The 27,114-nt window shown below is 37.4% G+C and overlaps 1 protein-coding gene across 1 annotated transcript in view; it reads right to left on the reverse strand.

The window, feature by feature from the left end:
* PHKA1 (phosphorylase kinase regulatory subunit alpha 1) overlaps positions 1-27,114 on the reverse strand; it is a 140,823-nt gene that overhangs the window by 108,923 nt on the left and 4,786 nt on the right. The window contains exons 3-5 of the mRNA XM_080795004.1: positions 22,840-22,887; positions 20,834-21,002; positions 1,314-1,396 (exon numbers count right to left, since the gene is read on the reverse strand). Coding sequence (XP_080651130.1) covers positions 1,314-1,396; positions 20,834-21,002; positions 22,840-22,887 — 300 coding nt within the window. The remainder of the gene's footprint in view (positions 1-1,313; positions 1,397-20,833; positions 21,003-22,839; positions 22,888-27,114) is intronic.

The following is a 27,114-nucleotide window of genomic DNA, read 5'->3' on the forward strand; positions in this document are numbered from 1 at the left end:
TGTTTTGTTGCTCAAATTATTCCAGCTTTAGCCATTGGGAATTCTTCCAGGTTGGCTCCTGCATCCTTCAGACATGCCCCATTCTTTCTGAACACTTCCTCACTTTCTGTCACTACAGGATACTGTAGTTTGATTTTGTATTTTCCTCCCCCCAGCCCTAGAAACAACCACTTTTACAAGGAATCCTGGTTTCTTTTGTTACAGAATGAATAGTTACAATCCAAGACCTAGGCACTGGTGCTCATTGTCACTGTGGTGTCATTGCTTCTAGGCCCTCCCATTGAACAGAATTTGGCAATATCCATGTGTACACACACACACACACACCCCTATATTTGTTTCTATATTTACCTTAAATTACTTTTTATATCAAATCTCTGAGTTAAAGTGAAGCTTCTGGAAGGTAAGTCATATTTATCCCATGGCTAGCCTCACTTGTCCTCAAACCCAGCTCTACCCTAATCTGTGCAGCAAGATTAGAGTATGAGAAGGCACATATCATTAATTCTACTGCTGCAACCCCTGGCTTCAATGGAGAGGTGAGAGAACACTGACCTGTACCCTGGACCATAGCAGGCCTATGGTACCAGAAGGCAAAGTGATCAGTCAACAAATACTGTCCTCTTGCATCAAATATGTCTATGCAAACTTATCCTTCTAACAAATATGAAGTGACAGGTCACAGGTTTACCCTCCCATCTAAAATAGCTAAAAAACAACTAAACAAATTAAACAATAGACGACTAAAAAAACTGGACTATTTGTGACACAGCCATTTTCAAAACAATGAACATTATGCACTGAAGAACACTGATCCCTGAGAGAGATCTTAAATACATTATGATTTAATATAAACCTATCTCATATAGTAGTTGTGAGAAAAAGGAACTATTTTTTGTATAGTAAGCACTGAATCAATGTCTACAGATAATATTAAACATATGACTACAGTTTATTTCTAAGTAGCTAACTGACCCATTATACTCCCTGGCCATCTTGCTCCTATTTAAGACCACAGACCATTAAAATAAGACCACAATTTAGTTCCAGATTCCCAAATACATGACATGAGATATTACAGAATTTGACAGGAGTGCAAGCATAGCATCTTGACACTTTTTTCTCTGTAACTTCTTTGGAGAGAAGGCAAAAAGGATCACTGAGCTTAGCAAAGAAAGAGGCTGAAGGCAATTTCTGCCAGAAGCCTTATAGATTGGTTCACTATAAGGGGCAGCATTAGGAAAAGGAATGGATTGTTCAGCATTTTTAGAAACATCATATGTTTAAAGTCAATTCCCATTATGAGTACTTACAGCAGTTTTATATGCAGCTTCAATGTAAAACACAAGGTTTTGTATGAAATTGACTTCATCTAGGCTGTGGATGATATGAAGTCCTGAGGAAAAAGACAATAATTTTACAGAGCTGGTCAATTATCACTATAGGCTTTATAGGCAGCCACAGGAACTAACTGATCACATTACTTTTTAAGTAATGGAACAATGAGAGGCACTTTGATTCCAAAACCATAAAAGCAAAACCACAAATCAGACCTAAGCTAGTATTTGACTATGTGAGATACCAGCATATTAAAACATGGAAGTATTTTAACTGTTATTTGTAGGTTTCCACAGAAAATCTCAGACTCCTAATTCTACAAGGAATTAATTTATAATGTGCCTTAAGGTATCTGGAAGAAGAAAGACAAATATTTCAAAAAAGAGTTGGAGAGAGTCTAAATACTAAGCAAGAAGTAGAAAAAGATTATGATTTTAAGAAGAACTTAAAACTATACTTCTTGGAGTAAAAAATGATAATTATTCTAAATGTAAACTATACAAGATAGTTATACCTTACAAACTGAGTGTTTTGCATGAATTATCAATTTAATTTTTACATCAACCCTAAGAAGTGGGTACCTCTATTTTCTCCATGAGGCTTAGAGAGATTATTTGCTTAAGACCATTTAACTATAAATAGTGAAACCAGGACCCAACTATCAACTTCTGTTTCACTTCAGAGACTGAGTTCCTAACCAAGATGCTATACTGCTTCCCAATATGTATAGTATGATACATTTTTCATTAAAAATGATTTCCTCTCAAACAAAACAAAACAAAACAAAAGCAAAACTCCTCTCCCCTCTTCTGTCCCCCCCCATAAAGAAATACCAATAGGCATACAGTGAAAGTCTTTCTCCCACCCAGAATCTCATCAGTTTCCCCCTGCCAAATCTCTTCTCTGAAAGAAGTCAGAATGGCTAAAATTAACAACACAAGACAGAACAGGTTTAACTATACATTTGTTAAAACTCATTGAAATGTACATTTTAAATGGATAGATTTTATTGTATGTAAATTATACTTTGACAGACCTGAAAAAAGAGATCTATTTATATGTTAAAAGATTGAAGTGCTGCATGAGGTATTCCAAATGCTAAGATTTCCAGGGAGGCAGAAGGAGTCTGTGTTTTCACATTTTGTAATGTTTGTGTGATATGTGAAGTGATCCTGTCACATAATTTAATATTTAAATGATTATTTAATTATGTAATATTTAATAAAAATTCTGTTACATAAAAAAGAAACCAGTCTTACCAGTTTCTTCTGTATCCTTTCAGAGAAATATTACACATATATAAAAAGTATCAAGGAGCTATATACTATACTGTACTTTGCTTTTTTCATATATATCTTGGAGACAATTTTAAAGATATCTGCCTTATTTTTTTTAATGGCTACATGGAATTTCACTAAATGGCTAATCATATAACCATTTCCCTATTGAAAACATTTAGGTTGTACCTAATGCTTCATCACCATAACTAATGCTGTAATGAATATATATATATATGAATAAATGCACATATGATACATATGATATACATGAATATATGAGATACACACATGAATGATACACACACACACACACACATATATATATACATACACATATATACATATGTATGTATATCTTTGTGCGCATGTACCAGTATATCAAGGTAAATTCTTTTTTTTTCCCCAGGGTAAATTCTTAGAAGAATTGCTGAGTCACAGACTTATGCATATTATTTTTCCCCAACATTGTATTGTGAACATTTTCAAACAAACAGAAAAAATGACAGAATTTTACAGTGAACATCTGTATGCACATCATCTGGAATCAAGCATTAACATTTTACTATAATTTTCTATCACATATGTATCTATCCATCAATCCACCTTTTTTGATACATTCAAAGTAAGTTGCAAATATTAATACACTTCTCCCTAAATACTTCACCATGTGTATATTAAAGGTTAATAATCATCACCAAGTTATTCTGCAAAGAAGTTCCACAGTTTACATACCAATCAGCCCTGCCCGCCTACTTCCTATGCCCTTGTCAACACAGGCTTTAATAAAAATTTTTTATCTTTGCCACTGTAATGGAGGAGAAATAAAATCTCTGTAGTTTAATTTGTGGTTCTTTTAATTGTGGGTCAGGTTGTGAGTCTTTTTATATGTTTATAAGCCATCCACATTTCTTTTCCTATGAACTTTTGGTTGTGTCCTTCACAATTTCCATGGAATTGTTGGTTTTTGAGTTACTGACATACTGATGAATATTAAGGAAATTATCCTTTTATTCATCATATGTGTTGCAAGTATTTTTCCTAGTTTAAACTTTGACTTTGTTTACAGTATATTTTTCTTATCAGAAATGTTTATTTATTTATTTTCCTTAAGATTTTACTTAAATTCAAGTTAGTTAACATACAGTGTATTATTAGTTTCAGGGGTAGAATTTAATGATTCACCACTTAAATATAATATCCAGTACCAATGCTCATTATATTCATTATATCAAGTGCCCTCCTTAATACCCATCATTCCATTATCCCATCCTCCCACCCACCTCCCCTCCAGCAACCCACAGTTTGTTCCTTATAGTCTCTTCTGGTTTGCTTCCGTCTTTGTTTTTGTCTTACTTTATTCTTAGACTATTTAATTAAGAAGGTTTATCCCATGGCTGTTTCTGGTACTTCTATAATTTCTTTTTAAGAAAATTTATTTATTTATTTGAGAGAGAGAGAGTGGGTGAGGGGCAGAGGGAGAGAATCTTCAAGCAGACTCCCCACTGAGCATGGATCCTGATGCAGGGATCAATCCCACGACCCATGCATGAGATCATGACCTGAGCTGAAACCAGGAGTTGGACTTTTAACTGACTGAGCCATCCAGGCACCCCTATAATTTCATTTTTTTTGCATTTAAATCTTTGATCTATTGACAGATGTTTTAGATCACAGAACTCTAACTTTAGAGTCAAAAAGGACTGTATGATCCATATCATTAGACTACAAACTCCTCCTGATCTCTAACTTTAAAGCTAAAAAGGACTGTATGATCCACATCATTAGACTACAAACTCCTCCTGATGCATGGCTCTGTCAAAACTAGCAACCACAGCACAGGGCACTTGCATTAGCAATGTGTCTTTCTTGTAGCAGTAATGACCTTAACTTCTTTGCTAGAGAGAGGAAAAAGAGATGATAGATATAATATTGGACATCAGCTTCACAGTTTTATCTTGTCCCCTTTGTGTGCCAGAGTGCTTGCTCAGAGACAGAGAGAAAGCAGAGGGTGTGAAAACGGTTTTGTCCATCTCTCAGACTTGTGTCACAGCTAACAAATCACTATACAATATATTTATTTATTTGATAGACAGAGATCACCAGTAGGTGGAGAGGCAGGCAGAGAGAGAGAGAGGAGGAAGCAGCCTGTCCGCTGAGCAGAGAGCTCGATGCGGGGCTCGATCCCAGCATCCTGGGATCATGACCTGAGCCGAAGGCAGAGGCTTTAACCCACTGAGCCAACCAGGTGCCCCCACTATACAATATAAAAGCCTCATTTCTATCATCCGTCCCTTTGCTCATGATATGGTTTAAATGGCCTCATCCACATCTTGAAATCCTAACTGTTCTTTCAAGGCCCAGCTCAAATTGTATCTCCTTGGTGATGCTGTCACTGATTCTTCTCTTCTGTGTTTCACAGAATTTTATTTTCCTTGCTGTAATGAACTTACTTTTTACTTTGTACTATAAATAAATCTATACCTAAATTTGAAGGAAAGAACCATTTCTTATTTATATTTATAGTCCCTAAAAGTATCTCACATAGTTTTTGAATGATATTAAATAATATTGAACAGTAGATGTTCATCAATAATGACTTATTGAATGATCTTAAACAACCCTGTTAACCACAGGAGAGGGACCTGTCTCTTGAGGCAACACCATACATTCAGGATCTCTGCATCCTGTCCCCTTTGTGGAGCCATGACATTACTTGAAGAACAAAGGATATACAGAAATGAAATGAGGTAGAGCTGGGTAAGGCCAAAGATGGCAGTGCTATTTAAAGCATACTAAAACATGCAGAGCTCAGAAATGAGGCCAACTCAGTGGTCTACTCCACTTACATTGACTTGTACTCATCTATCAATAAGCCCTTCTCCTTCATTTTTAAAAATGTTATTGAGATATAATTCATATGCCATATAATTCACCCATTTCAAGTATATAGTTCAAAGGTTTTTAGGGTTTGCAATGTTCCGCAACCATTGCCACACTCAATTTTACATTTTCATCACTCCTAAAATAAACCCTGTACTCATTACCAGTCATTCCCCATTTCCTTTCAAGACTTTCTCTCCCTCTCCCTCCACCTAAGCAATTGCTAATCTACTTTATGTCTCCATAGATGTGCCTTACCAGACATTCATATATGTGCAATCATATAACTTGTGGCCTTTCATGTGTGAGTTCTTTCACTTAGCATAATGTTTTCAAGGTTCATCCGTGTTGTAGAATGTATCAATGCTTCCATTTTTTCCATTGCTAAAGAATATTTCATTTTGTGAATGTACCATATTTATCCAATTATCAGTTGATGGGACATTCAGGTTGTTTCCACTTTTTGGCTCTTATAAATAATACTGATATGAACATCCATGTATCTACACAAGCTTTTGAGTGAACATTGTTTCATTTCTTTTGAGCATATACCTAAGAGTGAAATCGCTAGATCATATGGTAATTCTGCTTAACCTTTTGAGAACTGCCAGACTATTTTCCAAAGTGGCTGTACCACTTTACATTCCCACCAACAGTGTATAACAATTTCAATTTCTCCATATCCTCAGGAACATTTGTTGTTTTCTGTCTTTTTTATTTTAGCCATCCTAGGGGGTGTGATGTGGTATGTCATTATTGGGATCTGCATTTGCCTAGTGACTAATAATGTTCAGCATTTTTTGTGTACTTATTGCCCATTTAAATATCTTCTTTGGAGAAATGTCAACTCAGATTCATTGCCTATTTAAAATTAGATTATCTTTTTATTATTGATCTGTGGAATGCTTTATATATTATAGATATCACTCCCTTATCAGATATGTGATTTGTCAATACTTTCTATCATATTCCAGGTTGCTTGTAACTTTCTTGAAGAGATCCTTTGAAGCACAAATGTTATTAATTTGATAAATTCCAGCTTATGTTTTCTTTAGTTGCTTATGGTTTTTGATGTAATGTCTAACTTGGCTTTGTCTAATTCAAGGTCAGGAAGATTTACTCCTTTATTTTCCTCAAGTGCTTGCTATGAACTCCATTGTGTCACCCTGAAATCCATGTGTTGAAGCCGTAATCCCCAATGTGACTGTATTTGGAGATAAGACTTTTAAGGAAGCAATTAAGTTTATTTATTTTTTTCATTTTCATTTTGTTTTTGTTGATTTTTTAAATGTCTATCCCTATTTTCCATTTTTTTTCTTTAAGTTTTTATTTAAATTCTAGTTAGTTAACATACAGTGTAATATTAGTTTCAGGAGTAGAATTTAGTGACTCATCACCTACATATAAAACCCAGTGCTCTAACAAACTGTTGAACACTGCATCAAAAACTAATGATGTACTACATGTTGGCTAATTGAACATAATAAAAAAATAAAAAAATAAAACCAGGTGCTCATCACAAAAGTGCCTTCCTTAACACCTATGACCCATTTAGCCTATCCCCCCACCCACATCCCCTCTAGCAAATGTTTGTTCTTTAGTAGTTAAAAGCCTCTTATGGTTAGCCACCTTCTCTTTTTTTCCCTTCCCATATGTTCATCTATTTTGTTTCTTAAATTCCACATATGAGTGAAATCATATGGATCCATGTCATTGCAAATGGCAAGATTTCATTCTTTTTGATGGCTTTTGATGGTATACCATATATCACATCATCTTTATGCGTCCATTGATCAATGGTCATTTGTACTCTTTCCATAATTTGTCTATTGTTGATAATGCTGCTATAAGCATCAGGGTGCATGTATTCCTTTGAATTACTTTTTTATATCTTTTGGGTAAATATCTAGTATTGCAATTGCTGAATCATATGGTAGGCTGCTTCTTCTTTTTTTTTTTTTTTTTAACTTTTGGAGAACCTCCATACTGTTTTTCAGAGTGACTGTACCAGTTTGCCTTCCTAGCAACAATGCAAGAGGGTTCCCTTTCTCCACATCCTTGCCAACCCTTGTTGTTTCTTGTGTTGTTGATTTTAGCCATTCCCAGAGGTGTGAGGTGATATCTCATTACAGTTTTGATTTGTATTTTTCTGACGATGAATGATGTTTAGCATCTTTCATGTGTCTGTTGTCCATCTATATGTCTTCTTTGGAAAAATGTCTATTCATGTCTTCTGCCCACTTCTTAACTGGCTTATTGGTTTTTCAGGTGTTGTGTTTCATAAATTATTTATATACTTTGGATACCAAACCTTTATCAGATACATCATTTGCAAATGCCTTCTCCCATTTCTTAGGCTGTCTTTTAGTTTTGTTAATTTTTGTTGTGCAGAAGCCTTTTATCTTGATGAAGTCTTAATAGTCATTTTTGCTTTTGTTTCCCTTGTCTTAGGAGACATATCTAGTAAGAAGTTACTATGGTTGATGTCACAAAGGTTACTGCCTGTGTTCTCTTCCAGGATTTTGATGGTTTCCTGTCTCACATTTAGCTCTTTAATCCACTTTGAATTTATTTTTGTGTATGGTGTATGAAAGTGGTCCAGTTTCATTCTTCTGCATATTGTTGCCCAGTTTTCCCAACACCATTTGTTGAAGAGACTGTCTTTTTTCCATTGGATATTCTTTCCCCCACTTTCAAAGATTAACTGACCATATAGTTGTAGATTCATTTCTGGATTTTCTGTTCTGTTCCATGATCTATGTGTCTATTTTTGTGCCAGTACCATACTGTTTTGATCACTACAAATTTGTAATATAACTTGAAGTCTGGAATTGTGATGCCTCCCGCTTTTTTTTTTCAAGTTTACTCTGACTATTTGGGGTCTTTGTGGTTCCATACAATTTCTAGAATTGTTTGTTCTAGCTCTGTGAAAAATGCTATTGGTATTTTGATAGGGGTTGCATGAACTGTATAGATTGCTTTGGATAATACAGACATTTTAATCATGTTTTTTTTTCTTCCAATCCAAGAGCATAGAATGTTTTTCCATTTCTTTGTGTCCTCTTCAATTTTCTTCATCACTGTTTTATAGTTTTCAGAGTACAGGTCTTTTATATAAACTCTTTGGTTAGGTTTATTCCTAGTGGTTTTTGGTGCAATTGTAAATGGGAGAGATTCCTTGATTTCCATGCTTCATTATTGGTGTATAAAAATGCAACAGGCTGCTGTATGTTGATTTTTCACCCTGTGACTTTACTTAATTTCTATATCAGTTCTAGAAAATTTCTGGTGAAGTCTTCACGGTTTTCTTTTTTAAAGATATATTTATTTTAAGGGGTAGGGGAGCATTAGGTGAGGGGCAGAGGGAGAGAATCTCAAGCAGACTTACCACTGGGTGGGGAGCCTGATGTGGGGCACAATCCCATGACCCATGAGATCATGACCTGAGCAGAAACCACAAGTTGGACACTTAACCAACTGAGCCATCCAGGTGCTGCTAGGGTTTTCTATATACAGTATCATGTCATCTGCAAGTAGTGAAAACTTTATTTCTTCCTTACCAATTTGGATGCCTCTTGTTTCTTTTTGTTGTCTGATTGCTATGGCTAGGATTTCTAATACTATGTTAAAAATCAGTGGTGAGAGTAGATATCCCTGTCTTATTCCTGACCACAGAGGAAAAACTCACAGTTTTTCCACATTGAGGATGATATTAGCTGTGTTTTTTTTTTTCCACATAAGGCCTCTATGATGTTGAGGTATTTTCCCTCTAACCCTACTTGTGGAGGATTTATCAATATGAATGGATGTTGTACTTTGTCAAATGTTTTTTTCTGCATCTATTGAAAGGATCATACGGTTCTTATCCTGTCTTTTATTAATGTGGTGTATCATGTTGATTAATTTGAGAATTTTGAACCACCCTTGCTACCGAGGAATAAACCTCACTTGATTGTGGTGAATGAATCTTTTAATGTACAGTTGGATTCAGTTTGCTAGTATCTTGTGGATAATTCTGCATCAGCGTTCATCAGGGATATTGGTTGGCACTTTTCTTTTTTGTGTTGTCTTTATATGGTTTTGGTATCAGGGTAATGCTGGCTTCACAGAATGAATTTGGAAGTTTTCCTTCCTTTTCAGTTTTGTGGAATAGTTTGAGAAGAATAGCTTTAACTCTTCTTCAGATGTTTGGTAGAATTTGCTGGTGATAGCATCTGATGCTGGACTTTTGTGTGTAGGGAGTTTTCTGATTATTGATTCAACTTCTTTGCTGGTTATTGGTCTGTTCAAGTTTTCTATATTTTCTTGTTTCAGTTTTGGTGGTTTATGTGTTTCTAGGAATTTATCCATTTCTTCCAGGTTCTCCAATTTATCGGCATATAGTCTTTCATAATATTCTCTTATAATTGTTTGTATTTCTGTGTTGTTGGTTATTTCTCTTCTCTCATTTGATTTTATTTATTTGGGTCCTTTCTCTTTCCTTTTTAATAAGTCTGATTAGAGGTTTGTCAATTTTATTAATATATTCAAAGAACTGGCTCCTGGTTTTATTGATCTATTGTGTTTTGAAATTTTCTATATAATTTATTTTTGCTCTAGGCTTTATTATTTCCTTCCTTCTGCTGGTTTTAGGTTTTGTTGTTCTTTTTTTAGCTCCTTTTGGTAAGGCTGTTTGAGATTTTTATTGCTTCTTAAGGTAGGCCTATATTGTTATATACTTCTCTCTTAGGACCATTTCTGCTGCACCCCAAAGGTTTTAGACCATTGTGTTTTCCTTTTCATTTATTTCCATGTATTTTAAAAAACTTTTTTCTTTTCCTGGTTGACCTATTCATTGTTTAGTAGCATGCTGTTTAACCTCTATGTATTTGTGGTCTTTCCAAATTTTTTCTCGTGGTTTACTTCAAGTTTCATAGCCTTGTGGTCAGAAAAGATGCATGGTATGATCTCATTAGTACTGGCTGAGGCCTCATCTGTTACCTAGATCTGTTCTGTATGTGATCTGTTCTGGAGAACATCCCATGTGCACATGAAAGGAATGTATATTTTGCTGCTTTGGGATGGAATGTTCTGAATATATCTGTTAAGTCCATCCTGTCCAGTGTGTCATTCAAATCCATTGTTTCCTTGTTGATTTTCTGCTTAGATGACCTGTCCATTGACATAAGTGGGCAGTTAAAGTCCCCTACTATTATTATCAATGAGTTCCTTTATGTTTGCTATGAATTATTCTATATATTTGGGTCCTCCCATGTTGGGTACATAAATATTTACAATTTTAAGATCTTCATGTTGGATTTTCCCCTTTATTATGATATAGTGCCCTTCTTCATCTCTTGTTACAGTGTTTAAAGTCTACCCTCTCTAGTATAAGCATTGCTACTATGGCTTTCTTTTGACGTCCATCTGCATGAAAAATGTTCTCTATCCCCTCACTTTCTAATCTGCAGGTGTCTTTAGGTCTAAAATGAGTCTCTTGTAGGCAGCATAGATGATTTTTTTAAAATTCACTCTGACACTCTTTGTCTTTTGAGTATTTAGTCCATTTACATACAGAGTGATTATTGATAGGCATGTATTTAGTGCCACTTTATTACTTGTTTTGTCATTGTTCCTGGAGATTTTCTCTGTTCCTTTCTTGTGTTTGTGACTTTTGGTCTTTCTTTTCCACTCAAAGAGTCTCCCTTTCATATTTCTTGCAGGGCTGGTTTAGTGGTCACGAACTCCTTTAGTTTTCATTCCTCTGGGAAACTCTTTCTCTCTCCTTCTATGATAGCCTTGCTGGATAGAGGATTCTTGGCTGCAGATTTTTCCCATTTTGCATTTGAATACATTATGCCACTCCCTTCTGGCTTGCCAAGTTCCTGTTGAGAAATCTCCAGCTAGCCTTATGGGTCTTCCCTTCTAAGTTAAGGACTTCTTTTGTCTTCCTTTGTTATTGTTGTTGTTGATTCACTTTTAATCTGGAAACCCAGAGGTCCATTCTGCCTGTAGCCTGTGAGGTCTGAGAGTGAGAGAAAGCATGTTGGATGGGCTTATGAGGGAGCTGGGGGGACGTGGTCTTAAGGGGAGTTGGTGATGGGTTCTTGTGGGGAGTCCTGTGTTCCTCCACCTCCTCCATTGCAGGTGGCAGGAAGAAGGCACTTCAGGAAGAGACTCAGAGGCTGTGAGATGATAAGGTCTCCCCTGCTTCCAGAAGGGCAGGCCCAACCTCTGCTGCAGTGGAGTCCAAGCACAGGGCCCCATGCTCCCTGCATCCCTTGCTGCTTTAAAGATTCTTTTCTTTATCACTATATTTTGCAAATTTAATTACAATACGTCTTGGTGTGGACCTGCTTTTGTTGATTTTGATAGGAGTTCTCTGTGCCCCTGGATCTAGATGTCTGTTTCCTTCCCCAGATTAGAGAAGTTTTCAGCTATTATTTCCTGAAATAAACTTTCTGTCTCCTTCTCCTCTCTTCTTTTGGCACTCCTACAATATGAATGTTATTACATTTGATGGAGTCACTGAATTCCTTAAGTTTATTCTCGTGTTCCATCGTTTTTCTTCCTCTCTTTTGTTCAGCTTCATTATTTTTCATTATTTTGTTCTCTACATCATTGATTCATTTCTCTTCTTTTCCAGCCTTGTGTTCATTGCATCAAGCCTATTTCCATTCTCAGTTACTGCATTTTTTCTTTCTGATTCTTTTTTACTTCTTTTATCTCTGTGGTAAGGGCCTTCCATTCTTTTCTCAGGCTCAGCTAGTATCCTTATGACTTTTGCTTTAAATTCTCCATCATGCATGTTACTTCTATTTCACTTAGATCTCTGGCCATGACCTCATCTTGTTCTTTCATTTGGGATGAAATCCTCCATCTTGGTATTTTGTCTAAATCTCTGGCTTTTTCTGTCTGTTAGACAAGCCCGTATGTTTCCTGCTCCTGAGAATAATGGCTTTAGGAAGAAGAGGTCATACAGTGTACAGGGCCCAGTGCTTCAGGATATGTCTCTGGTATGTATTGCATGCATCTGCTGTCATGTTTTGGTTGCTCTATCCTTCAGCCAGGCATCTGCAGAGACTCTCCTTGCCTGAAGTGGGCAGTGTTTGGTTCTTCACCATAATGTGGCATGTTTTAACTAGTTTTAACTAATGCTCTCGTCTGGTTGTGAAATGAGACCTGACACCATTTCCAGGAGAACTGAAGCCCTGCTGAACTCTGGTTGGGTGACATGGTGTGGGCAGATTTTTCTGCTGGTCTTCTCGGCAAGGGACCTGCCATGCTGGGACTAAGGCAAGGCTGACTGAGAAGGGCAGTCCCGCAGGAACACAGGGGAGGGGGGGCTTGCTGTAAGCATGTTTGGCAGCCAGTGTGGGCGATGCATTGCTTCCCACAGGTGATTCTATATTTATGGTGAGGGGCAGGGGAAGAAAGTGGTGCCATACAATTCCTTTGTCCCCACAGAGGCGTCTCTCTGAACTCTGCCTCTCAGGAACATGCTCCAGGAAGTGAAAATTGTCTCTCTTCTGTGTGCCCCAAGTGTCCTTCGGATTGCTGTTTCCATACCATCTGCCCCCCTGGGGTTATTTGCCTGCCTTCTATCCAGGAGAAGGGCCGTGCCCTCATGGCTCCAACCCAGCCAAGCCTGCTGATCTTTAAAACTCTGGTCCTTAAGCCCTGCTGGTTGAAACAACTCACGAAAGTAAGCCTTCTCATTTTCCCAGCCAATGGCTTTGAGGAAACGTTCTCCTTGTGCTTTCTAATGTGCTCCTCCCTCTCTCCCTCTCTCCAACCACAGCTCTCTTCCTTTGGCAGCACCCCATGATCTGTTTCTCCCTTAAAGCATGTCTATACATTTCTTACCTTCTTTGATGTGGCTTCTTCTGTCCCTTAGTTGTGGAGTTTGTTCTGTCAGTCTTCAGATTGATTTCTGGGGTATTCAGAATGATTTGATAGTTATCTAGTTGTGTTTGTGGGATGAGACAAGCTTAGGGTCCTTCTCAGCCGCCATCATCTCAAATCTCTCTATATAATTTTATATCTTTTTAAAAAGTTGAGAGGAAATTAGATATTTATATTTTATAATATTAATAATGTAATTTACCATTTCTGGTGGTCTTCCTTTGTTCCTGTGGATTTATCATTTGGTATTATTTCCCCCACACTTCCTTAATTCTCTCATTATCAAATATATCATACTTTTATATACTATAGCCGCAATGATACAATTATACTATTTTATACAACTGATTTTTAGATCAGTTAAGAAAGAAGAGATATGTAATTATATTGTATTTTATAATTATTTTTATCACTTTTTTTTCTCTTTTTTCATTTTTTAAAAAATTCAAGTATAATTAACATACAGTATTATATTAGTTTCATGTATACAATATCATGATTTAACAAGTCTATATGTTTCTCAGGTCTCATTAAGTGTACTCTTTTAAAAAAATTTTTTACATATATTTTTTAAACAAGCTCTATGCCCAACATGGGACTTCAACTCATTACCCTGAGATCAAGAGTCCTATGCTCTATTTACTGAGCCAGCCAGGTACCCCAAGTTAAGTGCACTCTTAATCCCCTTTATCTATTTCACCTATTCCCACCCCCAACCAACCTCCCCTCTGGCAACCACCAGTTTGTTCTCTGTATTTAAGAGTCTGTTTGTTCATTTTGTCTCTTGTTTCTTCATTCATTTGTTTTTTTAAGTTCCACATATGAGTGAAATTATATGGTATTTGTCTTTCACAAATACTTTGTTTTTTTTGTACAGATTCCAATTACTATCTGGGGTCACCTGATTCCAACCTGAAGAACTTCTTTCATAATTCTTATGAGATAGGTCTACCAGCAACAAATTTTCAGGTTTTATTTATCTGAGAATGTCTTCATTCCACTTCATTTCTGATAGTTTTATTGGATAAAAGTTCTTGGTTGACAGGTTCTTTTTTGAATAATGCAACATTCTACTTCCTTTGGGCCTCCATTTTTTCTTTTTGAAGAGAAGTCAGCTAACTTTTATTTGGGTTCCCTTGTACATGACAAGTCATTTTTCTTATATTGCCCTGAAGATGTTCTGCTTTTTAATATTTTTACTATTATTCTTTCTGGGTGTGGATCTCTATTTATCCTACCTGGAGATCATTAAGCTTCTTTGATGTATAGATCAATGTTTTTCATCAATTTTGAAGTGTATTCAGCCATGATTTCTTTGAATATATTTTCTGCTTCTTACTTTCCTTTGGACACTCTCATTACAAATGAGTTGATGCTCTAAATCTTGTTCTACATTTCTCTTGGGTTCTATTCACTTTTATTATAGTTTTCTTCTGTTATTCAGATTGCATAATCTCTGTTGACCTATCTTCAAGTATGCTGATTCTTTCTCCTGCCAGCTCAAATATGTTTAGCCTCTCTAGTGAAATTTTCAAAAGTATCACCAGCATTTTTCACAGAGCTTGAACAAATAATCCTAATATTTGTATGGAACCACAAAAGACCCTGAATAGCCAAAGCAGTCCTGAAAAAGCAAAACAGAGCTGGCGACATCATGATTCCAGATTTCAAGCTACATTACAAAACTGTACTCATGAAGACAGTATGATACTGGCACAAATACAGACACATAGATCAATGGAACAGAATAGAAAACACAGAAATGGAACCACAACTATATGGTCAACTAATCTGCAACAGAGCAGGAACGAACATCCAGTGGGGGGAGAAAAACAGTCTCTTCAACAAATGCTGTTGGGAAAACTGGACAATAACATGCAGAAGAATGAAACTGGACCACTTTCTTACAGCATACATAAAAATAAATTCAAAATGGATGAAAGACCTAAATGTGAGACAGGAAACCATCAAAATCCTAAACACAGGCAGCCACCTCTTTGACCTTGGCATAGCAATTTCTTACAAGACACATTGCTGGAGGCAATGGAAACAAAAGCAAAAATGAACTATTGGGACTTATCAAAATGAAAAGCTTCCGTAGAGAGAAGGAAACAATTAACAAAACTAAAAGGCAACAGGGGCACCTGGGTGGCTCAGTTAAGTGTCTGCCTTCAGCTCAGGTCATGGTCCCAGGGTCCTGGGACTGAGTCCTGCATTGGGCTCCCTGCTTAGCAGGTGAGTGTGCTTCTTCCTCTCCTTCTGTCCCTGCTCATGTTCTCTCTCTCATTCACTCACTCTCTCAAGTAAATAAATAAAATCTTAAAAAAAAAACCCTAAAAGGTAATATATATAATGGCAGAAGATTTTGCAATTGACTTATCTGATAAAGGGTCAGTATATTGTATGGATAGAGGTTTCTATGATTTCTTTTGCATAACTGACTACCCTGACCTGCACCTACACAGGTTGGCTAAAGAATGTTATTTGTGATACTTGTGCTGCATAAGTGACCTTGGGAGCCTGATTAGTTGCCATTAGCTGGACTCCAGGTCAGGTAATTGGCTATTCTGGTCTGGATGCCAAGAACTATATATTTTGCCTTACATCCTTTCCAGCTCCAGGCTGGGCTGCTGCCCCCAACCCCCAGTGGAATCCGGGATGGGAGGCAAGCACATCTAGCCCAGGATCCTTGACTATGTAAAGAAATGATAACATAGGAATGCAGCTTGCTCCAAACTGCACATAAGCAAACGATTGTTTAACTTCAGACCCCCATCACTTGCCATGTTATTTGACCTATAAATACAGCCCTTTGGGGATGGTCATTTGGAAGTCTCAACTGAGGCAAGGACTCTGTCCAGGCCTCTCAATAAGGTCTCCAGCCTACCTATATCCAAGGGGCTTCCCCAACTAATGAGACTGGATGTTGTTAAGTACTCAATTTGATATAACTCTGTCTTATACTCCTTTACTGCTTACTATTGGCCTCATCTATGTGCAGATTTCCCTTTTCTTCTTTCTGTTTCTATTAGAGTTTTTATAATATCAATAGTTTTTTCCCCTGTGAAACTAAGAGTATGGCTGCCATGAATCTTTCCTTTAGGACAGTTAGTATCCATAATCTATAAGGAATTTATCAAACTCAACACCCAAAAAACAAATTAATTCAATTAAGAAGTAGGCCGAAGACACGAATAGACATCTTTCCAAAAAAGACATACAGATGGGCAACAGACACATGAAAAGATGTTCAACGTCACTCATCATCATGGAAATACAAATCAAAGCCACAATGAGATACCACTTCACACTGGTCAGAATGGCTAAAATCAGTAAGTCAGGAAACAACAGATGTTGGTGAGGATTTGGAGAAAGGAGAACACTCTTACACTGTTGGTGGGAATGCAGACTGGTGCAGCCACTGGAAAACAGTATGGAGGTTCCTCCAAAAGTTAAAAACAGCACTACCCTATTAGATAGCAATTGCACTACTAGGTACTTACCTAAAGGATCAAAAATACAGATTCAAAGGGGTATATACACCCTGATGTTTATAGCAGCATTATCAACAATAGCCAAACTATGGAAAGAACCCAAATGTCCATTGACTGATGAATGGATAAAGACGATGTAGTATATATACCCAACAGAATATTACGCAGCCATCAAAAAGAATGAAATCTTGTCATTTGCAGTGAGGTGGATGGAGCTAGAGTGTACTATGCTAAGTGAAATAAGTCAGTCAGAGAAAGACAAATACCATATGATTTCACTTGTATGTGGAATTTAAGAAACAAAATGGAAGAACATATGGGAAGGGAAAAAAGAGAGGGAAGCAAATCATAAGAGACTCTTAACAGAGAACAAACTGAGGGCTGATGGAGGGAGGTAGTTGGGAGATGCATTAAATGGGAGATATGTATTAAGTAGGGCACTTGTTATGTGAGCACTTGGTGTCAGATATAAGTGATTAATTTTTAAATTCTATCTCTGAAACCAATATTACACTATAGATTAACTAACTAGAACTGGAATAAAAATTTGGAGAAAAAATAAGTTACTATGATTTTCAACTCCAAAATTTCCATTTGGATCATTTTTATCTCTTTATTGATATTCTCTATTTGATGAAATGCTTTCATCATATTTTCCTTTACTTTGTTAAGCATGGTTCCCTTTAGATTTTTGGACATTTTGATAGTAACTGTTATGAAGTCTGTCTCCTAAATTCAACATAATGGTTCCTCTCAAAGGCAGTTTCTATTACCTGCTTTTTGTGTGTGTTGACTCAGACTTTCCTGTTTTTTTTTGCATGTGTCATACATTTTTGTTGAAAACTAGATAATGCAGAAAATATGTTGCACTTGTTTATGTTTAGTTGCTATTTGTTTAGTGACTTGGCTGGACAATTTCAATGAAATCTATTTTTCCCACAGTATGGAGCCTCTGATGCTGTTCCCTGGAGGATGTAGCCTTGGACATACACACTGTCACCCAAGGAAGACCGCAGTTTTGTTTTAGTCTTCTGTGGTGTCTGCCTCTGTTGGTATCATACTCAGTTGTTGAACTCCACCAATTGCCAGCTGATTGCTCTATTATACTGTATATTGTTCGGAAGTAAAAATTGTCCCACAGTCTCATCCAATCAAATTCAAGCCTCATTTCAGGATTTTGAGACCAGCCTTTGACACCTGTTCTAACCCTAGGATAACTCTTTTTAGCTGTCTCTGTCCCTGGCTCTCTGCTAAAACTTCTAGCTAGTTTATGGGTTAGTTTGTTGCTCTTATTGAGCTATAAAACTCCTCTTAATTTCTTAGAACAAAAAATCTCCACTGTTTTTCAATGCCCTTACACTTGAACTTTCCCACAGTCAGTTACAAATAAAGTCGGTTTTCTTGGGAAGGACTATGGAGCTTTTCTGTCTGTGGCCTGTCTCTCCTTCCATGCTACAAGCAAGGTGGGGCAAGCCTATTATTCTTGGACTGCTCTGTCTGGGGTTAAGCTCCATGGGTGGGACTGAGGAGTAGGAGTAGAGTTCCACATCTCTTAGTTATTCTTGGCAGGACCAGAGCTTCCGTAACACAGAGGTGGGGAGAATGAGAAATGCTGGCAACCTCTCTTGAGGAGATATCATAGCCCTAAACTGGGAGGTAGGGGAAGAGATAGCCTTATGTTCTTGGCTGCATTCATGCTGAGTACTGCTTCTGTCATGGTGAGCGGGGAGAGGGAGGAAGTAGGTTGTGTTCTAGATGCCACACTCTTGCTGCTCTTATCAAGATTCAGATTTGCTTAAATAAATGTTTCTCTGCTTGCTGTATGCCCTTAGGACAATGTCCAGTGACTAAATGGTTGGGTTTTTATAAATTTATTTTCACAATTTATGGTTATTTTGCTGGGGGGGGAAGGGCAGTCAGCTTCTAACTAATCCTCTCTTTTAACCAAGGTTTTAAGAGTTCAAACATGTGCAGAGAATTACTTACATGAAAGATGAAAATTTTCCATGAAGATCTTTCATACATTATCTACTGATTACCTCTCACATCAATCCTTTTCAACCTCAAGTGCACTGCCTTACATGTGTTCTCCAACACTTCTTGCCTAAAGTATTCCACTAACCTCCTGACTAGTCCTCCAGCTTAATTTTCTTGTCCATTCAATCTATCCTCCTGCTACTGAGCCAATCATCTGAAAGTTTCTTGATTATTTACCCTGAGTAGTTCTCTAATGACTATAGACTAAACTCCAAACTACCTAGCATGATTTATAGGCCTTTAAACAGCTAGGTCTAACTGTCTAGCTTCACCTTTTGGCATTTTTCTAGATCTATCTTACTCTCTAGCCATAGAAGATAACTAGTATTACCTAGGTGGCCAGTATCTTTCCAACTTTTGTGCTGTTGTCATGCTATTCCCTTTCCTTCTCTGACTTGTGAAATTCTACTTATTCCTATTTATTCTGCAAAGGTTTGATCAACCTTTATTTTTTTAAAAGATTTTATTTATTTATTTGAGAGAGAAAGAGAGAGAGAGAACATGAGAGAGCACGAGCAGGGGGGAGGGGCAGAAGGAGAGGGAGAAGCAGACTCCCCGCTGAACAGGGAGCCTGAAGTGGGACTCGATCCCAGGACCCTGGGATCATAACCTGAGCTGAAGGCAGATGCTTAACCAAACAAGTCACCCAGTCGCCCAGCCCAATCAAATTATATCCATGTTTTTCCAAGCACCTATCAAAGTCAGCTTATTGAGGTGAAAATCAAATATTAAGTCAGAAATCAACAAATACTTGTTGAATGAGTATGTCTTATATAAGCCTCTTTAGTATATTTCTACTCCCTTCTGGACTCAAAATGAAAACTATAAGAAATATTTAGACAATTTGCTTTGTAGAAAAACACTCCAGAGTGGGTACTAAAAGAATGCTGGAAATAAAGTTATAACTGCCATTCTATATAAATGTATAAAATCTAAAATATATATTTATTCATGGAGGAACCTCCCCTCCAAAATATGGGAGTATATGGGTAGCCATGTTATCATTTTAATAAAAGGTATTTCAGCTTCTGGTCTGTGCATTCCAGAGGGTTTAGAAAAAAAAAGGAAGGCTTTATCACCAAATATTTATTTATGAAAGAAAACAAGAACAAGAATTTTCTGGGACAATTCTTGCCCCGAATGCCCTTAGTACTCAGGAATTCTATAGCCAGATAGGAAGAAAAAGAAATTGGAATGTCAAAAAATGTGGTATTCTGAGTACATTTACTTACTCAGGAAGATCTGGAAAAGGTCCTGTTTAATTTATAAACAGAGCGTGATCAGATTCATCATCCTCTCCAAGTTAGGAAAAATAAAAGGGAATTATGTTGGTTCTTACATTTTCCTTTTTCAGGTAAAGACCTAAACCTAATAACAAAACCATCTGAAAAGGGTGTATTATTCAATAATAAAAAATAAATATTTGAATTCTGATTCCTAAGTTAATTCCCTTTAATGTAATTTAGATGCGTTTAGACAGATGCCTTGTTTATAATACATATATAAAGAATAGTAGAAAGTAGGTGATTCAGTTTATGTTAGTACTTACTAAAGGCTGGTCGGTGTATAGCATGGGAACAAGCAATAAACCCTAGCCCTTCTTTCTGATCTCACCATCTCATGGTATCTGAGGATTAATGAAAGACAAAGAATACCCATCTAAATAAAATAGACCCCGGATTTCCTGGTTCTCCATTTAAAAAAAATTACTTAGTACCCCAGACTTATTTTTCAAGGGAAAAGAATATTAACTAGATCTCAGAGAGTTGGTTTCTCTGTAAAAACTGTGCAAAGTATTGTATTTCCATTGGGTGTCTTGGAGAAAGGTCAATGGCTATGTCGTTTCCCGGAGAAGCCACAGGTGCAGGAGCCAGTGCTCCTCACTGCAGTGGCTCCCAGCCACTCTGTCCTGCTACTGACCTGAGGCAGTCATTTGTGCTAAGAAGAGCAGGTACACGGAGGTAGCGTCCAACTGCAGGTGTCCCCACTGGTCATCACCCACTACAGTGGCACAGGTTTTAGTATTGTACTTGGCATGGAGGCTATCCTTGGTACTCTGACTATACTTGAAGGATTCGACTTTATCCACCTGAAGAAAACAAGAACAGTAAAGGCAGGCAATGCAGAAACATCATCCCACATGCCATCCTTCTGTAGCACTCGAACATATCTCATTGCAGTTGGTTTACAGGCGATGGTGAATATTTAAAGTACATTGTCACTTCTTTTTCCCTACACTAAGGCAACCAGGAAAGTTTGCTGTTGTTTTTTTAAATTTAAGCAATTTAATTACAAAATCATGCCAGTTAAGGCCAACTATTTCTTACTCACTACCTCCCTTTCACGTGTCAGATGGTTGTTTTGCCACACTGCAGATATCAACTGAGACGCAGTGGGGTTGAGTGTGAACAGCCAAGTAAGAAGAGCCAGCTGAGTTGTAAAAAAGATACATTTGTTTCTGAAACAGAGGGAGGAATTTGGAGGGAAATTAGGATAAGGGGACCTATTTTGAAGGAGTACTGGAAATTGCTGGGGAGAGATACATGGAGTGACAGAGAAAAATGTAGGAATGAGGGCTGAAACCAGAGGTCAGAAAGGAAATATCATGCAACGGACAACTGAAAGACTTTGTTCCTGAAACTGAGATTTGATTATATGTGCATTTGATATGTCATAGAAACTACTGTACCTTTAAATAAGGTTCATGAAGTTGGTGGCTTTAAACCTGTTTGGTAAGGTAGAAAATAGAAAATTCAAATATATAAAATACAAAAAAAAAAGGAGCAGAGAACGGGAAAAAAGAAATTATAGCAATGAGTGATGGCAATGAGCTAATACAGGCAAGAGCACTGACAAAGAAGTTCAGAAGTCTGGAGTTGATTTCTTTCTACTTTAGATTTGTGGTGTGCCTATGGATAGTCATTTTACTTATCTGGGCCTCGACTTCTAATAATGTGATCTTGGTCTCAAGAAAGTCAGTTTAGATTCAATGTGCGCAACATGTGTAAAGATCTCCTAGGATAAAAGTAAAACACTTTTTCTTTTTCAGTAAAATCCTTTTGAATGAAAAAAAATCATTAGCAAACCCAAAAGATAAACCACAGGCTACTGAAAAAATTTGCAGTGTACGTGACAAAACATTAATATCCATAATGTATAGCAACTCCTCAAATAGTCATGAAAGAGACAGCCCAAAAGAAAAATAGACAAAGGACCCAACAGGCAATTAACAGAGGAAATGCAAGTTTTCAATCTACACAGGAAAGGATGTTCAACTTCATTCAAGGTCAGGAAAATGCAAATTAATCCAAGCAGATAAAAGCCTTTGGCACTAATCTCTAATCCTAAAATCTAAAATATTGCCATAAAGGTTCTTCTTTTTTAAGTTCTGTGCCAAAATTCGTTTGGTGGCAACATTTGATCCAAATTGACATGGGGTCATTTGTAGTCTTTACTTATTTCACTGAGTGTGAAAATGCATGTTTCCCTGTGGAGAGATTAATGTTTTTGATGATGCAGTGCTGTTCTGGACCTGCTGAGAGCACAATATTCTAGTATTTGCACTGTACTGAAAAATCTGAAAAAATCTGTATTCTAAAATGTATCTGGTCCCAAGGGTTTCATATGAGGGCTTATATGCCTGTATCATCTTTACTCAATGTACTTAATTGCATGTAGAGTAATGATGAAGTATATCAAAAAAGGCATTTGTAGGGGGGGAGAAAAAGACCGGAAGGAAGCATTCCAGTGGTAACGGGGTGGTGAGATCATGGGCAACATTTCCCTCCTCGAGTCCATAAATTTTCTAAAATCACTGTCTACTATTTGTGAAATCGAAAGAATGTAAGCTGTGAACATTTCCTAAAGGGTAGAGACACTATTACAATGTGCTTTTATTAGAGAGGGAGCTGTTAACAATGCCATACCTGTCTGATCATGCAGTGCAGCAGGCCCCTCATCAGCTTCACTACGCTCTGCAGAAATAAATGGGAACAAGACTGTTATAAACACCCTTAGCTGCAGGAACACTTACTCAGCAACTGCAGCTGGTACATGACCTTTTCAGAACAAGTAACCCTATCCTGGGTTCCTATTTACATGGCATTTACTTTACAGGCACACAGAAGAGCTAAATTGCAGCTAAAAGTGGAACCAAAAGTGGCAGTTGGTGCCTCTTTCAGGTAAAAAAAAAAAAAATCCAAGCTCCAAGAGGTTTATACAAAACCAAGCCAACCATCCTGTTAGAGGACATTTTGCTGGGAGAAAAGACAGCTCAAAAGTCCTAAAGCTATGAGGATATTTTATCATAGATCCTATGGCCTAAAGAAGCCAACATCATCACTTTTTTTTTCCTCCTAAAGTAGCCAAGACTTACCTTCAGGAGTTCACAGAAATATTTATCTGTATATTTTCCTTAAAGAATAAATGAACTTCAATTCAGAATAAGTGCAAAGGGAAATAGATAGTGCAACTCAACCTCTTTTCCATGAAAAAAAAAAAAAAAGCTACAGTCATTCTTCAGTCTCAAGTCATCGCTCTTTCTCTTACTAGGGCTTGGCAATTTCTAACGCACTCAGTTTTCCATTCACGTTCCAAAATTCTGATCACCAACTATATACTGTACTAGTTGGCATAATATAACATAGTAATAATAATAAAATTACAATATAGTAGAGAAATAATATGCTATACTAGTTATAGTACATGACACTTAGAAGGGCCCATCAACAGTGGCATGGGTAGGCAATATATTTTGGAAAAAAACAGTATCAAACAGCTTCTCCATTTCTTTAAGCTTTCTGTTTCACAGTCCAAAAGAAATATAAACAGGTTACTCTAGGGAATGCTAGTTCAGAGGTGGCCTCAGGACATCTCTGAAAACTAATCTGCTTGGGAGCCAGGTCATTCTGTCATTCCTTCAAAACACTGAAGTGGGACTATAAGCAATAGGCATAATAAGGATAAGTATCTATTAAATTATGCTCAAGTCTTTATGTAGTCTTTTATTTTTTTTTAAAGATTTTATTTATTTATTTGACAGAGATCACAAGTAGATAGAGAGGCAGGCAGGGGGGTGGGGGAAGCAGGCTCCCTGCTGAGCAGATGTGGGGCTCGATCCCAGGACTCTGGGATCATGACCTGAGCTGAAGGCAGAGGCTTTAACCCACTGAGCCACCCAGGAGCCCCTATGTAGTCTTTTATTGAGAATAAATAAAAGGTGTTTCCTTGGGAGAATTCCCTTTCTTAAGTTATTTCTGTCTACAAATGGTGACTTCCCCTTACAGATCAAGGGATGTATATAAATGTCTATTTATATATGTGGGGGGGGGAAAGAGCGAGCGAGTGCGTGTGCTTACACATAAGAGAGAGCAGGTAGGCAGTATATGATCATGTCACCCTTTAGAGTATGAAGCATTTATTATAAATAATGAAACTGACTGCCACCCCTATAAGAAAATCCCTATCACAAAAAAGAGGGGGGTCGCCTGGGTGGCTCAGTCAGCTAAGCGTCCACCTTCAGATCAGTCATGATCCCAGGGTCTTAGGATTGAGCCCCTCATTGGGCTCCCCACTCAGCGGGGAGTCTTCTTCTCCTTCTCCCTCTGCTTTTCCCCCTGCTTGTGCATTCTCTCTCTCTCTCTGTCACAAAGTTAAAAAAAAGAAAATCTCTATCACTACTTTGACCCTAAAAAAAGAGACCATCCTTTTAATACACCCTGTTAGAGAAAGCATTTAACACAAGCCTCCTCTGTGGGGAACTTGATTCAATTCTGAATTATCTTCTACATGTCACCACATACTCACAGGTTTCTATCACATTCTTTCAACTTTCTTTACCATCATGCCCTGCTACTGCTACCTACATTTTCTTTTTTCTTTCTTTTTTTTTTTGAGAGAGAGAGAGAGAGAGAGAGAGAATGAGCACAAGAGCATGGAGGGGGAGGGGCAAAGGGAGCAGAGAGAGAATCATAAGCAGGTTCCATGCCCAGCACAGAGCCCCACAGGGGGCTCGATCTCATGACCCAATGCTGAGATCATGACCTGGGATGAAATCAAGAATTGGACACTTACTGCCTGAGCCACCTGGTCACCTCTATGTTTTCTTTAACTTAAATAGTAAACATGGGAATCATGGACCCAGTGGAGAATTCCTGGTTTTACTTTTGTCCTCCTGGAATGGCCACTGTCAGCCATTTCTGTTCTCAAGTTCTAACTTGCAAATCAGGATAAAATTAATAGAAAGCATGGGGAAGAAAAAAAAGAAAGCATGGGGATATGGGAATGAGGGAAACTATCTGTACTTTGTGTTCCCCCAAACTGGCCATTTTCTGTTTCAGTGCTCTAGTTAGCATTAATTATACATGTTCATTCATATAGTAGAGCTTCTAACCACATCAAGGGACACCTTCTCACCTACTCTTTTTGAGAATATGGATCTACATATTTGTAAATTGACATATAAGGATATATAACTATACTCAAACATATCTATGTAAGTATTCATCTCTATCTCTCTCCAGGTATATGTACAATCAGATGTTTGTTGGTCATCTAAAATATATAAAACACTCTACCACACTTTGTGGGACATAAAGATAAGGGGGAGACAGAACACAAGAGTTAAAGAAAAAACTAAAATACAAACACAGTCTATCTAACAACTCCTAGTTATCCTTTAAAATCCATTTCCTCTGTGTATCCTTCCTTGCTTTGTTCAAAGTAAAAACATTCCTGCCTGTGTCCCATAGAACTTTCTACTGTATTTCTCTCCTACAGATACAGTGTAATGTATTGTTTAATTATTTGCTTATATATCTGTCTCCCTCATTAGATTATAAACTCCTTAAGAAAAAGGGACAGAGACCAGGTTCAGAAATAAAACTTTGAGTCAGGGGTGCTTGGGTGGCTCAGTCATTAAGTGTCTGCCTTTGGCTCAGGTCATGATCCCAGGGTCCTGGGATCGAGCCCTACATTGGGCTCCCTGTTCAGTGGGAAGCCTGCTTTTCCCTCTCCCACTCCCCCTACTTCTGTTCCCTCTCTCGCTGTGTCTCTCTCTGTCAAATAAACAAATAAAATTTAAAAAAAACCCTTTAAGTCAATGGACTGAGTGGACTTTATTATATCATTATTATTATTATTATTATTATTTAGAGAGAGAAGGAGCAGGAGAGGGGAAAGGAGAGAGAGAATCTTAAGCAGACTCTGTGCTCAGCACAGAGCCCAATGTGGGGCTCCATCTCATGACCCTGAGATCCTAACCTGAGCCGAAGTCAAGAGTCAGATGCTTAACCTACTGAGCCACCCAGGACCCAAGCAGGCTCTATTTTTAAAAATGTATATTCCATGTTTGCAAGTAACTCCCAAATCGCTTATCAAAAAAATCGTGTGTGTGTATGTGTGTGTGCATGCATTTTGAGAGAGGGAGGATGCAAATATGACAAAATGTTAACAATTTAGTAAATCTGGATAAAGAGTGTATGCAAATATGCTCATTTTACCATTCTTTAAACTTTTTTGTAAATTAAAAATTTTAAAAAATAAGAAGTTAAGAGCTAAATATAAAGATTTTGTCCCATTTTGGTTTTTATATCTAGTACGGGGTCTGGCATATGACAAATTACATAAAGTCTGCTAAATGAAAAAGTGAACATGTTGAGTGGTACAGACCGCAAGTGATCTAGAAGTTCCAAGACAGCAGTCCCGGGAAAGAAGTGGTCACTGTACAAATGAGTGGTAGTCTTGGGACAGAAACCAGAGAAAAATTAGAACTGGTGCTGGGCTTTGAAAGGGGAGCATTAGTTCAGATTGGAAGAGAACAGGCATTGTGGGTGGAAGAAACAACCTGTGAAAAGGTTCAGAGGTGAGAATGTCCATGATTTCCATGTTGGAAAAATTCACAAAGACTTAATCTGTAGTCATTAAGTCCAGGCTGTGTTCATGGCACCACCAAATTCCAGCCTCATCTCCAAGCTTCAGTCCATTCACTTGTAAATTGGAGTAGATAATACCTAAATCACAGGGTACTGTGAGAATAAAATACTAGTAATTATGGGGAAGTATGCAGTACAACAAAAAGTATTTACACAAATGTCAGGTATTCTCATTAAGGGATTGTTAGAGGAGTAATGAAGACACCAACCTGGTTGAAACTGGGGGTGACAATGTAGGGCACCAGAATGTAACGATACTGAAAAAAGCAG

This window comes from Martes martes, assembly GCF_963455335.1.
Source record: "Martes martes genome assembly, chromosome: X".
Taxonomy (NCBI): Eukaryota; Metazoa; Chordata; class Mammalia; order Carnivora; family Mustelidae; genus Martes; species Martes martes.